At 33.9% G+C, this 17,407-nt stretch overlaps 1 protein-coding gene across 3 annotated transcripts in view; it reads right to left on the bottom strand.

Annotated features, from left to right (window-relative positions):
• The window catches only part of LOC110099050 (proteasome activator subunit 4), a 39,141-nt gene that overhangs the window by 16,257 nt on the left and 5,477 nt on the right, over window positions 1-17,407 (bottom strand). For all 3 annotated transcript variants that reach the window (XR_003703142.1, XM_028701047.1, XM_020826068.2), the window contains exons 5-13: window positions 12,989-13,090; window positions 12,737-12,902; window positions 1,603-1,719; window positions 1,394-1,461; window positions 1,195-1,296; window positions 893-1,109; window positions 465-695; window positions 256-383; window positions 23-140 (exon numbers count right to left, since the gene is read on the bottom strand). Coding sequence is in view for 2 of the 3 variants with exons in the window: in XM_028701047.1 (XP_028556880.1) it covers window positions 23-140; window positions 256-383; window positions 465-695; window positions 893-1,109; window positions 1,195-1,296; window positions 1,394-1,461; window positions 1,603-1,719; window positions 12,737-12,902; window positions 12,989-13,090 (1,249 nt within the window). In the remaining variant the exon portion in view is untranslated. The remainder of the gene's footprint in view (window positions 1-22; window positions 141-255; window positions 384-464; window positions 696-892; window positions 1,110-1,194; window positions 1,297-1,393; window positions 1,462-1,602; window positions 1,720-12,736; window positions 12,903-12,988; window positions 13,091-17,407) is intronic.

Genomic DNA, 17,407 nt, shown 5'->3' with positions numbered 1-17,407 from the left:
ACAATACTGAAAGCTTACCAACCTGATTGAATAATGGTTTCGAAAGTTTCCCTAGCAGAACTTCTAACATGCAAAAGTAATAAGGGGTGTCCTCAACAAGGAAAGTTCCTGAAGTGATGGAAGTCTGCACACCATCATTCCTACAGGTCTCAAAGTAAAAGGGCATGTATATGTTAACAAATTTACAAATAAGCAATAAATGCAGCTAAATTTCAAAATAAAAAAAATGACAAGTCGCTTGGTGTAACTACGTACATGACATTTGTTGGTTCTAAATGCTGAAGGAGAGAAAATAAGCGGCAAAAAAACTCATCTAGCCATTCTGATAATGCAAGGTTTTGGAGGAATAGGGGGGCATCTTCATTATCACCCACTACAATTAACTGCCGTGAGAGAGGAATACAAAATTTAGATATTATCATCCATTTTACGCATCATATACAATTAAAAACTAAAATACTTACATTGGAAAATATGGAACCAATTAATTGCATAGTTGCTAAGGTCTTTGGAGGATCATTTGCATCCATTCCAAGCAATGCATTAGAAAGCGATATTGCAACAACATCCATGAAAGAATCACTAGAATTTAAATCCTCCTTTTGGGGAGAGGGCAACAAAGAAGCAAGAAAGAGAGCACGGCCAACATACGCCAATGAGGTAACAGCAGTTTTCAACTGGTGGGTAGCAGTCATCTATTTGGAGATAGAAAAAGGAGTATAGACAAAAAAATAAGATGTTGTCGTGCTTCACCATATTAGATGCTTACTAAGAACAATAAAATAAGGAAGAAAAAGGGCTTTTGACAGCCTACAAAAGAGAATCGATGGTTGTTCAGAATAAAGTAAAAAAGTCCAGTAAATGAAAAAAAAAAATATCCAGCTATACTCACTGTCTCCAGGGCCAACTGGAAGCGAGAAGCAATGAAAGGAAGGACCAAAGAAGGCTCCACATATGCTAAAACTGAAGTTGAAACAGCAACTGTTTCTGAAAGAGTTTCGGTTTTGCTGTATTGACCACGATCAATTAATTTCAGGGTCACTTTAACAAAAGAAGATCTTTCTAATGCTCCCAAAGACAAGACAGCCTGTTTGTCATCCTTGGCATAACTGCATCAATATATCGATGATAAGAACAAACATCTCAACAAGGAAAATCTAATTATTGTAACCATCATCAAAAGAGACTTCTTACAATTGTTCATGCCGAAGGCGCTTTTGAAAGCTAATTACTAAGTATCTCAATAAGCGCTCCAAGGAATAAGTCCAACGGCCTCCATTTGAAGGATGGTAATATCTAGGAAAATGAGGTTGTTGTAAATCAATTGAATGCGGAAATATAACCAAAAGTTGTTTGCTAAAAACAAAATAAGCTGGGAAAGTGAGGAATTAACTGCTCCAGAAGGCACACCAATCTCTCAAAGTGCTCATGCGCCAAACTACCAGGTTTTAAGAGAAAAACCTATAGTTACATACAGAAATATTTGATAAGCCAACAAAACTTATGCGCAAACTATTGAAGAAATTGCAAATATATGGAAATACATCACAATTAGGAAACAACGTTGATCAGTTCTCCAAATTAACTTAAAAAAAACCTTACTATTGATTTTGCTATAGCTTTCGCAGGCGTGCCTGTTTTGCTGGAAAACAGAAATCTTGTGTTTCTAGGAACCTCAAGAGGGAAAGGATACGCTCCATTTCCAGTTGACACGGGAATCTGGAAAGAAAAATCATTATATAGCATAGCAGGAATTACTTGGAATAAACACAACAAAAAGTGATTGGTTCTTTTCAAAGTGAACCTACTGAATGGAAATGAACGCATAGAAGAGTTAAACTAACATCACAAAAGACACTGAGACATCGGGACTAGATTATGTAAAAGCTCTATTTTGGAATCACAAATAAAGTGAAATTGATCTAGTCATGGGAACTATGATAGGTACCACTTGAATATTCCAAGTGATTCCTATCGGATCTTCGCCAAAACACAAATATTCCACTGTTTTCAATAGAAAACAGCCACCAAACAGTGGAAAAACTGAGAGAATAGGGAGAAAACGTTGGGAAAACAATAGCAAACAATTGTATTCCACTAGTAGACGATCAAAACCAAAGCAAGATACAATGTTCTTCAATTCGAGAGGAAGAACAACTCTCCCACAATCTCCGGCAACGCCAAGAGCCCAAGCAAGAAAACCTAGAACACAAAACTCTTTTCAAAATCAAGATTAACAATCGCAAGATTTCCGGAGGAGATGAGAAGAAGAATGGAACAAGCTCGCAAGCTTTTCCAATAACCCGCAGGTCAATAGCAAATTTGCTCAAAATAATCAACTCCCTCTCTTCACAAAAACTTCTCATATTTATAGGCAAGATAGGGGAATATCAATAGTCACATTCATTAATTTTCACAAGAACCCAAGCACCAAGTCACGGTTTTCCCCAATGCTTTTCATAGGAAAGAACAACCCAGTTGAAAAACCGAGGAGGCAGCCACGGGACCAAAGAAACCGCACGGAACCAAGGCGCCAAATGCCACGGGAAAACCCCCCAGCTCGGGAAATCCAACAGCCATCGTGAGAACCAAGAAGACAAGGTACAGAATTCAGCCAGCCGAGAATCCAAGGAGCCAAGGCACAAAAAACAGTAAGCATAGCCACGGTTTCCCAAGAGACAAGAAGAAAGGGGAAGGAGAAGGGACAAGTCCACTCCAAAATTGAATCCTTCTTAATGAGCTACCTTTAGAACATTAATGAGCTACTCAACTTCAGCTCAAGCAACTAAGAGAATGAGCTCAACCCCAACCTTCTCCATTCATCACCAAAGGCCCCAACAACTAACCCGTGAACCAGCAGCAGCCAAAGGACCAATCGAGCCAGCAAACCAAAGGTCTACCAAGCCCCATGCACAACCTATCATGTTCATTGGATGCTTTCCCATCATTAGATAGCTAAAAAAAAGAAAAGAACATAAAATATACTATTGTTCAAATAAAAATAAAATTACAGAAATATTTGATAGCATCAGTTTTTAATTCTTTATTTATGCATAAATCCTTTCCAAATTATTCATCTAAACAATGAGGGTGTTTCATTAAGGGCAAATGAAGAGATTTGAAGAATTCGGGAAAGGAAGGAGAAGGATTTTGAGTTGGAATAATCCTCTTTTTGTAAGTGATTTTCTTATAATATGTCTTTTGCTAAACTTTGTAGAATAAATCCTTAAAATTTATTTTATGACAATTTTAGAAGGAAAGAAATCAAAAAAAAAAATTGAGGGAGTCTGACTCAGCAAATAAGAAAGGTCCTTCGAGGTAAAAGACACGAGTTAAGAATTTTATACCTTATCTATTTTTGGAAAAATTCTTAATGTTAATATTGATGGATTAGAAAGAATTTTGGCTAACCTTGTGTGTTATGTGAAGAAACGACGCTAATAAGAGAATTTTCGGGAAAGATTGTCGCAAGAGTTGAAAGTTGGAAAGTATTGAAGCCAGAACATTCAAGTGGGTAATTATAATTATAAAATTCAATATTTTGTATTATTCTTTCAAATAAGATATAATGTTTTGTATTATACTATTACTTTCAAGACTTTATTTTTTAAAGACTATCATGAGTGAAATGTTGAAAGTTTAAATGCATAAATAAATGTAAATATTATTACAACAGAAAAAAAAAAGATCTAATAACATGAATGAAATTATGTATATGAATGAAAAAGAACGTTATATAATACATGTATGTATTAAGGAAATATGCAAACGAAGAAATGACATATGAAAATGAATAAAAATGTTCAAAATAAATGGAAAAGAAAGGAAAATGATATGTATAAAAACTACAGGAGTTCACCCCCTTATGAAAACTACTGGAGTTCACCCCCTTATCTACAATGTTTAAAATTGCGTATTCGGGTATTGAGGCGTTTTTCATTCGTGAGGCGAGGCGTAAGCCTCAAATTCAAAAGATTGCATAAACATAAAATGAAAAAAAAATTATATACTAATGAGTGTATAATATAAAATATAAAACAGCATAAGATATGAAGTGAAATCAAAATATCCCAATAATAAGACAACAAGAAAAATAGTTTAACTCAAAATTCTATCTTTCTTAAATCCCAATATTCTTTTCATTAACATATAATTCCAATTTCTAAAAATAAATAACAATGATATATCACGTAAGAACTCATAAGTCATCAACACTGTCATCACTAAGGGGTTCTTCATTTGAATCATCATTATGATGAACTGTTCTCTCCCCTTCCTCCTCTCATATGGAGTCCAATATCGGGCATTTACTTCAAGATTTATGTAAGTTTTAATATATATAGCGCGAGACGTAAGCCTCATGCCAATGAGGCGAGGCGGGCCTCAACCAAGTTGAGGCGCAAGCCTTATGGAAAAAACTCAAGGCGTAAGCATCGAGGTGTTTTTTACTGGAATTGTGCAAAGGCGAGCCTCATATTGCACAATTTTAAACCATGGTGTAGAGGGAGGGTGGTTGTTTTGGGGTCCTAGACTCCGCCACCATCGACATCAAGACTTCTCAACTCTCAACCAACTCCAGCGACTATACAGAATTGGAAACCCACAGTTTCCTGTAAGAGAAGGACTAGACAAATTTTAGACAAGAATTTTGGAATGCAACGGTTAAAGATTACTTGATCTGGAAAACTGCTTGATTTGGAAATAGAGAAGCATCCTTTCATAAAAGAATTTCATTTAAATAGAAAATAATGCATTATCTTGAAGGACAAAAATTTTATTCACTATATACTCGATAGCAAAAATTATATTTTATTATTATATGCCCGAAGATTTTCCCTTCACATGTAAGATGAATGAAGTTTATTTTACCATGGGTACAAGTTCCCTGCAAGGGCAAACCACTATAATCAATTACATCACAAGGATATTTAGCCCTTGAAAAAACTTTTGACTAAAATAATAGCTTATATTTTTATCAAAATATTGGTTAACATTAATTTCAAAGATTTGGCCTTTGAAATTTCAAGAATGATTGGATCATCTTAGAATTAATTTTAAATAGAAACTAAAGTAGGAGGATAAGAGTACTTTACTCTGAGAAATGCAGAGGTACTATAAAGTATCATATACTGGACTTTATATTCTAAAGATTGAATTTATATTTAAGTTGATTATTTTTATTTAGAAAGTTGAGACTTATATTCCACCAAGACATGATTCTAAAAATGTCTAAGAAAATGAGGACTTAAGACAACTAAAAAGAACATCAGCCTTGAACTCTAAATTTAAGGTGAGAACTACCGAAAGTTAGTAAATCAAATCTAAATCTACCAAAATCCATGAGACTTACGAAATTAAAACTTTACCTTAGGTTAAGTCAACTCGACCTCTAATATTACAATTCTGCCTGAAAAGAATGGTTAGCTAAACCCACCTAAACGTTTTTAAAATCATACAATTCCAAGCCCAATGCATATGCAAGATAGGCTTGACTATTTTAATTTTAAAAAAGAAAACTTATAATTTAATCACTTAAGCTACAATGTTTGACTATGACAGTATACATATGTTGACACCTAATGCGCTTTTTGTTATCTAGTTGTTAATATGAGAGCTTTTATTTCTGCATGCGACTCATAACACTACATATATGATATTCATCATTTAAATACATGATTTTATGCTGATTTGAAAAGCACCCTTATGAATAAGGAATCAGTCAAATGTTGAAATGCATATTAAGATCCATAAGGAAGCTTTACATTTCATTTTAGTTTTAAAAAAAATTAGCTTATTATTGGATAAAATATATAAGTATACTTTTAAAAATATATTATTATCATATGATTGATTTTAAAATTACTAATATTTTTAATAAGTAAAAAACTTAACTTTTTAAAAGCCTACAACATAAAATGTTTAGGCCACTTCAAGTAAGAACTAAAAGAAACCTAGGAAAAAGCACATATTTTTAATTTGCACTTAAAATAAGCAAACAATCAATCACAATAATTGGTCACAAAATAACATATCAGTATTTTTATAACCAGGAAAATAAAAAGAATGGGGAAATTGTTTATCTTATACAACCTAATTAAATTTATAAACTCAACATGTGTGTCTTCAAGTTACGGAATTTTGATACATCCAAAGCTTCACTGTGAAGTTTATGAGTTTATCCTTCTAATTCATCGTTCATTTTGCTATATCCCACAAGTGCATGACTTCCTAAAACTATGAATGAATTACATTTGTAAAAAGAAAAGAAAAGCCTCTTTCATGCAAAATAAAGAATTAGAAAATATATAATATATATTAACACAACACACCATAGATTGCCTAGCACTTATAATTATAAGCTAAATTTTTAACCTATTGACCATGCCTACTCAAGGCTTTAGCATATAAGCAGTATCTACAAGAAAATATAGTTAAATAATAAATTCTTAATTTGTTCGCTCTTATTGAACATAGCCGCCAATAAATTCTCTATCCTAATACTTAAGAAGTTAAAAGAGCATGTAACCACAAAACAGAGAATCCATCAAACAATCATTTCACACCAAACATCACAATCACATTGCATAAAAAAATCCTAACCCCAAGTTGCCAAAAGAGATACATCTAGTCTGTTCATGCTCCTGTGGTTGTCACATTATTATTTGATGTGTTATTATATTGCGGAAAAGAAAGATATTTAATTTTAATTCATGAGTGATTTTACTTAAAATAATTTGTGACTCAAAGTTTTTATTTAAGAAATGTATTTTATAAAGTATTATGAAGAATCCATGAAATGACCACTGTATGTTTTGAGGTAAGCCGGTCATTCACAAGATATATAATGACATATATAATCCAACTTTTGGAATGAAATGACATATCATTGTATCAAAAGAGACCGAAGTATTTTTTAAGGATTTTAGTTATTCTTGTAAGATTTTAACAAGAGTAAGCAGTTTGTTTAATTGAATAAAATAAACTTATTTAAGTATTCAGATTTGATGAAATTCATCTAATCGGATAAAGTGACTATAAAATAGAAGGTTTTTAAAGAGTCCTAAAAGTTTAGTTTAACAAAATTATGATGACGAGATAGTTCACTTATTTTGCCTAAATGAAGCAATTTAGAGTTTTGTTCTAGACATGAAAATTAACCTACTTGAATTGGTCAAGTTGATGGGTTTTAGCTTTGAGGCCAAAGGAGAAAAAAGCTCTTATTTCATTTGAGTCAAATATTAGAAACTAAGCTTATGAGTCAACAGCTAATGTATTTTTCTCTTGATTGGGACAAGTAAATTAAAGTCATGATATGAACCAACAGCTTTGGGTATGAGACAAATGGGGCAACCATAACTTGGAGATAACAACAAAAATTCATGTGATTTTATGTCACATAGCAAGACTAGGCTATTTGTTTGAATTGGGTTCAAACCAACGCAACAAGGCTAAACATTTTGGCTTCAAATTTGAGAGTTATAACCATGGAGAGTACTACAAAACTTCAGAGTTTAAGGATGAGTGTCATATATTTAATCCTATAGAATAAATTGGAACCAATTATTCACTTTGAGGTCACATAAATGAGAGAAATTTTAGATTTCGGATCTTAACAAGATAATTCTATTCAAGAATCCTTCAAAGGCAATTTAGGAAACTCTTATGTATGATTTAGAAAGAATATTAGGGATATGAATATAAATTGGAGAGGTCTGTATTGACTTTACTCAATCCAAACCAAGGAAAAACCTAAGGCTTGTCTAAGGTTGCTTGGCTCCTATAAGGGGCCAAAACAAATACTAGGGCCCTTTAAAATTCATAAAAGATATAAGGGGATCATTAAATGAATTCATAAAGAACACTAATTAAGATGAATATGTTGGAAGAGTTCAAATTTGGGTTTGAGCTCTACAACTCATGCCACATTGAAATTGGTTTAAAGGTGAGAAAACATTCCAAATGAATTTGAGAAGATGGAATGTTGCTTGGTTAATAATTTACATTTATCAAGTTAAAAAAAAGCAAGAAATATTCATGAGAGGAAGCTTTAAAAGAAGTGACCCTTTCCTATTTTAGAGTGACCCTAAAGGCTAGAAGTGACCCTCTTAAAAGCAATTAATTTTGTCATAATCTACGACTTTAAAAGCATATTAAATATGAATTGCTTTGAGAGTGACCCTTTCCTGCTTTAAGAGGGTACAAAATGTTACTTAAGATTAACTTTGTCATAATCTACGACTTTAAAAGCATATTAAATATGATTTGCATATTTAGGAACCTTTTGTACTTAGTAATGAATTTTCTAAATTAAAAGCAATTAATCATTTCATTTGGAAAACTTATGAATAAGTCTAAATATTTCCAAAAACAATATGGGATTTAAACCATGAACCATCGAGGGTCCAAAGTTTATCTCAAATTAATTTTAAATATTTTGGAATTAAATGAACTTATTTAGCAACACATCAATGCAAAAGAAAATTTCATATATCTTTAGATAGAAATGAAATACAACTTGATTAAATTGAACAAATGTGAAATCAATAGATAAAGATCAAATGGCCACTAGAAAACCTAAAGTTTGATACAGAGGGAAGGCTAAGTCCAACATAGAGCTTGATGTAGGTGGAAGGCTAAGTCCAACATGAATGCAATTTTGACCCGATGCCTTGTCGTCCTCATATTTTAAATCTTAAATGAAAACCATCCATGAGAAATCACCGGATTTCCATGGACAATTAAAGAGGACAATGGGTTTGGGTCAGATAATCATAAACTAAGGGAAATCTAAAGGAGCTAGTGTTAATTATGATCGTTATACACATCGACAAAGGCCAAGAGACACAAATTTTCTAAGTATTAAGGAATTTTTTTGCACTAAAGCGATGTTCAGCAATTGCTAATTGCAGTACCGTCATCTAGTAGACAAAGACAATTAATGCAAGAAATCTTGCTTACAAATAGCAAGGGGCGTCACTGTCACAGACTACAACTCATTGGAATATGGTTGTCGATGGCAATGAAACTTTTTATTGGTTATCGAACCTCAGAAAATAAGAAGAGAATTGCAAAACTCTTCAAGCCCAGGTGAAGCTACTAAAAAGATCAATCCTCCACTACAGGTCGCAGATGTTTGATCCTTCTCGAAGTTAAAGGCCGCCAACCAATAAGAAGGTAAGTAGAGCTTGGAAGCTTGAGCACTCAGAACGCCAACCCTCCTTCCTTTTCTCTAAAAACCAAAAGAACAAAAAGCACTACCTCCCTTTGATTCTGCTAATCGCATATATACGAAAACTTCCTATGTAATTGAGTTTGCTTGCGAATTCAAGCCCTTAGGAAATGTGTGAAATGCCCATCTTGCCTTCAATTTGCTATGGATGAACAGTTGTAAGTAATTCCCCTTTTACCCTCGATATCTAGCTATGTCAGAACCAGTTTGTCAAAAAAGGGGTTGGGACCATCATGCTTGCCGCTCTTCACTTTTCTGCATTTCCAGATGTTCGATTAGTTTTAGACATATTTTTTAAAAGGTTTAAGAAACTATTTGATGGTTGGATTGGATTATGGCTGAGCCAGACAAATCGATCAAGTCAAACCAAGTCGATAGTTTAATTTAGTTGAATTGACAATGATTTAGTTCACTTTGACTCAAGCCGCTTTAATTTGACTCAGTTAAGTTCAATTTGACTAGATTATATTCAATTCTCCTTGATTCAACTCGATTAATTTGATTTGATTTGATTCGTATTAATGAAATTATAGTTAAATCAAAGAAAATAAATCGATTAAAATGAATAGATTGATTCTATTTAATCGATTCACACTGACTAGAGCATTAAATCATATCGTCTCAGGTCAAAAATTAAGTTAAATTTTAATTTTAAGATTAAAAAATTGAGTCAACACCTAGTTGATGTTTTTTCAGGATTTTTTATTTCATTTTTGTGTATTAAAACTAAATTCCTTTGAACTGGTCTCAACCGCTTGGTTATATATATATATATTAAAGTTGTTATTGATTTAACATGCCACTGCTAGTCAAAATCAATAGCATAATTATTTATTGTCTACATTTGTTTATTATTGGACAAGTTGTGGTTCGTATTTTCTACTCATTCATTGTTTTCTTGATTCCTAAGGAGGTCATTATGTTGTCATAATTTTCTTCTAAAAATAAACAGTGTCATAGTTAGCATCATATGAAAAAGTAAACTAGTTGCAGTAATTTATAGGAATAGAAAGCAAATTTTGAAAATTGCAAAGTGATGCCATATTAGGACAAGGTCAGGGAAAATTAAGAAACCTATAAAAATATTGAGTGCATAACATTAGCATATGAAATTATTTCTTTTGAGAGAACCAGAAAACCACCTACAAAAGTACTTAATAACAAGAAGGAACGCGCTATATGAACAATTTGATGCACGAAGCAACTTATTCTGATTAATAATTTGGTAAGCCACATAGCTGAGGAGTTAAAAATCAATTTTTTCATCACTCATATATAATTACACCAAAAAAATCAATTAAATTGATCACACAAGAAAAACCCAACTGCTATTTGAATTTGGGGAGTCATTTTATATGAGATAAATTACGTTTAATTTAATAAAAAAAAAATGGTATTTAGACCACGATTTATTTAGATCTAAGGTTAAGAATTCTTATAAGCAGAAGGCCCCATATAGTTAACAATCTCTCCTACTTGCAAGAGAGTACTCTCAATTATGTATATGATTTCTTATGCTTGATTTTCGATTCGATTTTAATACTCAAGTTTGAGTTGAATTGAAGGGGGATGATTGGTGGAATGGAAATAGATCGTATTAATATCTTACAGTTACATCCCCCCTAAGCATACCAATAGACACAGTCTACCAACATTTGAAAGAGATAAGTCATAACGTCCAGCGAATCTAATTAGTAACTTTGACTTACATCCTTTTAGACAACCAGAGCATATCATGATGAATGTACAAGAGATTTTCAATGGTAGATTTGATTTTGGTTAGTAGGTTTATTAGCATGGGAGCTACCCTAAGTATAGGCTGAGTTCGAGTTTATATCTATGGAAAGGCCCAAATTTTAAGTGAGATGGGGTCATATCCATTCGAAGGTCCAAGTTATGATTTAGTGGGTTTATTGGTTTTATGTTAAGTAGAGCTAATTACTGGAAACAAGTATTTAATTAGAATGGTGCTTTCATCCCTTAGAAGACCTACATTTTATTGGGATAGAACTTATAACCATTAGAAAAGTCGAGTTTATTATTTAAAATTTGAGGCTTATTGCCCTATTTGTGACCAGCCTTACTATAACCATACATACCACAACATAATGACAACGAAGTTATAGTTATGATTTTGGTCTAAGTATAACCACAAGTAACGAGAACTTTTTTCCCTGAACTTAGATCAAAGATTAATGGAGAGACAAAACTCAAGATGGGCCAAAGATTGAACAGAAGCAAAGGTCTTTAAATTCAATCTATATCAAATATTAATAGATGCAGAGGTGGTACAATAGCTAGATCAAAGATACGACGGATTCATAAGGTGATTTTCTTCCCAGTTGAGTCAAAAATACAACAAACAAGGCATCTTCAAATTCCAAAGGCTAGATGAAAGATAAAAGATGAAAGACACAATGGAAGAAAAGGGTAATTTTTTTTCCTAGTTAGATCAAAGTCATGATCGACATAGGGTCTTCAAATTCCAACCGAATCAAAGATTCATGGACATGAAGATAAAACATTGGTCGAATCAAATATATGACAAACATGTAGTCTTCAAACTTTTTTTCTTATTATTGCATTTGTGTGCCTAGGTGTAGTTGTGGGAAATAAGACCTAATTTATGCATGTGCTTAAACACAATGAAGTCATTAGACTCAGATGGTTGGATAATGGGAGGAAGTAAACAAAGTGAGTTACAGGTTGTTGGGATCGGGATTTAATGTGTGCAAGTCGTAAAAGAGTTGAGAGTAGAGGGTGTTAGATCATACCAAAGAGCAGTGAGCGCCTACTGGATTAGCAAATCCCTATTATGAGAGAAAAACATAAGCATATGTAATGTTGAGTTAATAATTGTTGCATGCAAGGAGTGACCTATGATTGGTGTGGTTGAGGGGAGTCAGGAGATAGAAGGGTTGACAGTCTCTATCTATCTTAAGTCAAGATAGTTTAAAAAGGCCGACACTAAGGTTTGTAGAAGCATTGATTGTGTGCTTAAAAAAGTTGACAATGAAACAAGAGATGGACTACTTAGGAGTTTAGAGATCGCATAAGAATGGGGTTTTACAAAGAAACAAAGCAGAAGCAAAATGAACAAAGAGGAGATGGGATTTGCAAGAGTTCAAGAGCTTCGAGAGAGACAATTTAGGGTAGTAGCAGGAGATAATGAGAGAGCTTTGGATGGAAATGTGGGCGAATGAGATTAACATGCGCTAGGCCTAATTTACTCATACCATAGTGGTTGAAGGGTGCAATGAGGGTGGCAAACATGGCTTTGTGGCATGGACGACACGGTGCACTTGGGATTAGGTATTATTATTATTTTCTTTTTTGGTGATCAATATTACTCAGTCAGGTTTCTGCCTAGATCTGTTCTATCAAGATTAATGCCTGAAGAACTTCACATTAAAAGGTAATAATACATTCAAGAAAATGGCATTTAACATGGGTATTCTAATTAATAAGCTAAACCGAATGATGCCTAACAAATAATTCTTTGCATACCTCAAACATATTAAGGTACCGGGTAAAAAGTGCTGGCAAAAAGCATTCCCAATCAATTGACTTGCAATTCTTTATACAACGTGCAAGAATGGAAGCCCACTGAATATCCCAAAATTGGCAATTTGGGATGGAGTTCCAAAGGTCAAGGAACTCTCTTATCCGTTCACTGCAAAATCAAAAATGTTAGATCATTCAAAAAACAAAATGTGGGAAAAAATGATTTACTCTCCAAAAGGCTACCATTATATTTACCTTGTGTAGAAATCTGCATTCTCTATGTTCGTTGTTAGAAAGAGCCTCAAAAAACCAGAACCTTCAAAAGAGGAATTATGCCATGGATTTTCCATAAAAGGCCTACAAATTTGTTACAAATCCAACAATATTAAAACAAATTTCAGTAAAAGAAAAGAAGTCAATTTTTGGCTTTTCTAAGACAACAATGATGCAATACTAGAAATCTAATTCAATCCTTAACCATCGGTCATCGTGTTAATTAATTTAGCGGTGTATTTTAATGTGTCAGGCTTATGACATCATCCTTTTTTATCTTTTCGTTATTTGTTAGCGGTAAAATAGCCAATTTTCATTGCAACATGCATGTCATTTTTTCATTGTTGTAGGGGTTTACATTGTCCAAGAAAGTTAATGCTTTTATCATAAATAGTTAGAGAAGAGTTATGTAGGATGCTTAAGGTTCTGAGTTGGCTAATGCAACCAATGATAGGATGCTCAAAAAGCCACAATTTGCAGGTTATCAACTTTTAATTTTAGCAAAAATTAGCAAACTTTAACGCAACAATGACAAATAAGCTTATTTCATTCCAAACAAAAATATGATAGTCATAAAAAATCTAAATCTCATAAGAAAAAAGTAAGAACATATTAAATTTTAATAATGATCAAGATTTACATTACAAAAAGAATTCAATGCATATCACACTTAACAAAACTTTAATCACGCACATCAAAATGTTTCACTCAATAAAATCATACTTTAAATGCAAACACAAAAAATGTGCTTCTTTCATCTCAAGCACTAACATAATAGTAGTCAAAGTTTGGAATCTTATAAAAAATTTTGAGAATAAATATAAATTTTCAACAAAGATGAAGATTCCAACACAAAAGGAATTTAGCATATATTACATTTGATAAATTTTGAATCAAACACCAATAACAAAAGAAAAGAGAGAAAGAAGATTAAAATCACTAAAGTTCCAAACTAAGTCTCACATTGATACAAAAAGACTCCCTAAGAAGTAAATTCAAGAATGTCAACATGCGTCATAAGAGATAGTGATATCTTATTTAATTCGTGGGGCCTAATGAACTACTCATCATCATCAATAACATCACAAAAGATATCATATTGCATTACACAATTAAAGTTTTAAAAAATATTTCTCCTTTTGAATTTGTTTAGTTCATTTACGTCTTTTCATCATTTAGGACTTATTTGTTGCCATTCCAAAACAATACAACATTAAAACAACAACATCAAGTCATTATCCCACAGGGTCAGCTACATGAATCATTTTTCTACATTGTGTCCTATTAAGAGTCAAATTCTCATTTAAATCTAATAAAGAAATGTCATTTCTAATATTTTCTAACCAAATATTTGAAGGTCTACTTCTATCTAATTTAACATAATACAAATCTAATATATCTACTCTCCTAATCTGGTCATTGGAAAGCCGCCATTTTATGTGACCAAACCATCTAAGGCGACTCTCTCTAATCATATCTTCCAATGGAGCTACTTCATCCTTTTCATGTGTATGCTCGTTTTATATCATATCTCTAAGAGTAAAGCCACTCATCCACCTGAGCATCCTCATATCTACAACACTTAGCTTAATAATATGCTTCTCTTTTAATGGCCAATATTTTGTGCAATAAAGCATTGCAGATCTCACCGTCATCTTTAGAATTTTCCCTTAAGTTTGAGAGGCGCTTTCTATCACACAACAAGCCCAAAGCATTCCTACACTTCAACCATCAAACTTGAATTCTACTAATAATATCCCCATCTATTTTGCCATCACTCTGAACAATAGATTCAATATATCTAAAATATATACTTTTATTAATAACTAGATTGCCCAATGTCACAATCCCCCAGTAGATCTATTACTACTAAAATTATAGTTCATATATTCGATTTAAGATTTAGTCAAACAAAAACCTTTAAACTCTAAGATTGACCAAATTGAACTTAAATAATAGTCCAATCCATACTATTCTTATAGCAGCCCATGTAAGGATCATTATCTAATTATTATGATTTATGCAATATATCTCCCTTCACTTGAAGAATTAAAGCACTAACGAAGCAATTCTCTCAATCTATTTTCTTAATATGTGACCCTATGTTTTTCCTTCAACAACAGCATCAAGCCTTTATCTCACTATGTAGGGTCGACTACATGAATCTTTTTTCTCCATTGTGTGTTAAGAGTCAAATTCTCATTTAAATCTAAAAAAGAAATGTTATTTCTAATATTTTCTAACCAAGCATTTTTAGGTCTACTTATACCTTTCTTAATATAGGCCAAATCTCATACATCAACTCTCCTAACAAGGTTATCGGAAGGCCGCTGTTTTACATGATCAAACCATCTAAGGCGACTCTCTCTAATCTTATCTGTCACTGGAGCCACTCCAACTTTTTCACATATATGCTCGTTTCGTAACCTGCCGCTAAGAGTAAAACACCTCATCCACCTGAGCATCCTCATCTCAGTAACACTTAACTTGATATTATGCTTCTCTTTTAATGGCCAACATTATGCGCCATAAAGCATTCCAAGTCTCACCACCATCTTATAAATTTTTTCTTAAGTTTGAGTGGTACTTTTCTATTACACAACAAAAACCGAAGCATTCCTCAACTTCAAACATCCAACTTCAATTCTACTAATAATGTGATGCGATCCGCCTCCCGGTCGCAGAGGGAGGGACGGCACCCGCGGGCGAGCGAAAGCCGCGGGGGGGAATGCCGCGCCAGTCGGCCAGCCGAAGGGGAGTGCGGGACGCGACGGAGCGGCGGGACGGTTCGGCCTTGAGCGGAACCGGTCCAATCCTGGACCGGTTTGGCTCGGGTCTGCCCTGAGCTGGGCGGTTCATTTTGGGCAGCCCACTAGTGGGTTTTGTTGGTCTTTTGGCTTGCTTTAAGTAAGGAATAGAGGGAGATTTCTAGGGTTATGCAAGATTTGAGTTTTCTCTTAGCCTCCTTAGTTTCTTTCTCTTGTTTTTCTAGGGTTTGTAGTGGGAGACCTTGTCCTTCTCGAAGTGGACAAATTGTATCTTTTTTCTCTTGGATTTTGAATGCAAATGTTCTTGTTCTTACTCTCATCCCTCTTGTGTTGATTTTTTCTTGGATTTGGAGGAGAAATTTCACCTTGAAGGAAAATTAGGGCAAACCCTAATTTGTGAAACCTAAGGCGTATCACACTCCCATTGTCATGAAAAATAACCTTGTCCTCAGGGTTGAGAGATGGAAAGGAGGTAGCAAGAGCTGGAGATTTTTCCTATGTTTCATCTTTTGGGTTAGTGAGTGTCTATTGCAAGACTACCTGTTTAAGTCTGTAATAGTCTAATACAATTAGATAATAATGAGTCAATAATATATATGCTAGGATGGAGGGAGAGGGTTTACCATATAAAGCCTGGTAAGGAGTCATCTGATAGCAGTGTGGAATGAAGTGTTGTAACTGAATTCAACCCAACAAAGAAAGATGGACAATAATTGAATAGTAGAGGTAAAGGCACGCAGATATTGTTCTATGCAATGGTTGAGAATCTCAGTTTGGCCGTTTGTCTGAGGATGATAAGCAGTACTATAATGGAGTGTAGTACCACTTAAAGCAAACAAATGGCACCAAAGGTTACTTAAAAATGCTATCTCAATCAGACACTATTGTTTTAGGAAAATCATGCAAGCAAACTACCATATGAGCAAAGAGATAAGCTATTGGAGAGGCATAATGATTTGTAGGTAGGGGTCCAAAATGAGCATATTTAGAGAGGCGCTCGGTAACGACGAAAATAACAATGTATCCTTTTGATGTTAGAAATTCATTAATGAAATCCATAGATTGGCCGGTGAAGGCCAGTGGTGGGAACCTGTATTCCTCAGAATTCTAGTATTGAAGGCTGGTGGTGGAAACCTGTATTCCTTAGAATTTTGACAATGAAGGTTGGTGATGGGAACCTGTATTCTTCATAATTCCAACAATGAAGGGTGGTGATGGGAAATTGTATTTTTCGGAATTTCGACAATGAAGGCCGGTGGTGGGAATCCGGAGAACCAATAAGTGCTAGATCTTTTAGGGCAGGATAAAGTGCTTTCAATATCTCTATAGCCTCACTGTTGATATCCACGATCGACTCAGTACTTAGGGAAGTAGTGTACTTCACCATATGCATGCTCACCAACTCTTTGATCATTGTAAGCATGTACTGGACCGTAGCAGCGAACTACCTTATCACCAAGAAATCCATCTTCTCCATTGCGCATCGTCTGGGAAACTCCACCTATCAGGACTGTTCCATCAGTGAGCTTCGAATATAGCGAACCGACTTTAGTTCAAATTTGACCGGCAAGGTTCACAATGACGATTATGTCTTCGACAACGAAGAAGGCGAGAACGTGGGTTACAAAGTGGC

Source organism: Dendrobium catenatum, unplaced genomic scaffold, assembly GCF_001605985.2.
Source record: "Dendrobium catenatum unplaced genomic scaffold, ASM160598v2 fragScaff_scaffold_1632, whole genome shotgun sequence".
Lineage (NCBI taxonomy): Eukaryota > Viridiplantae > Streptophyta > Magnoliopsida > Asparagales > Orchidaceae > Dendrobium > Dendrobium catenatum.
The sequence above is the reverse complement of the archived record's forward strand: the minus strand, read 5'-3'. Positions and strand labels throughout refer to the sequence as shown.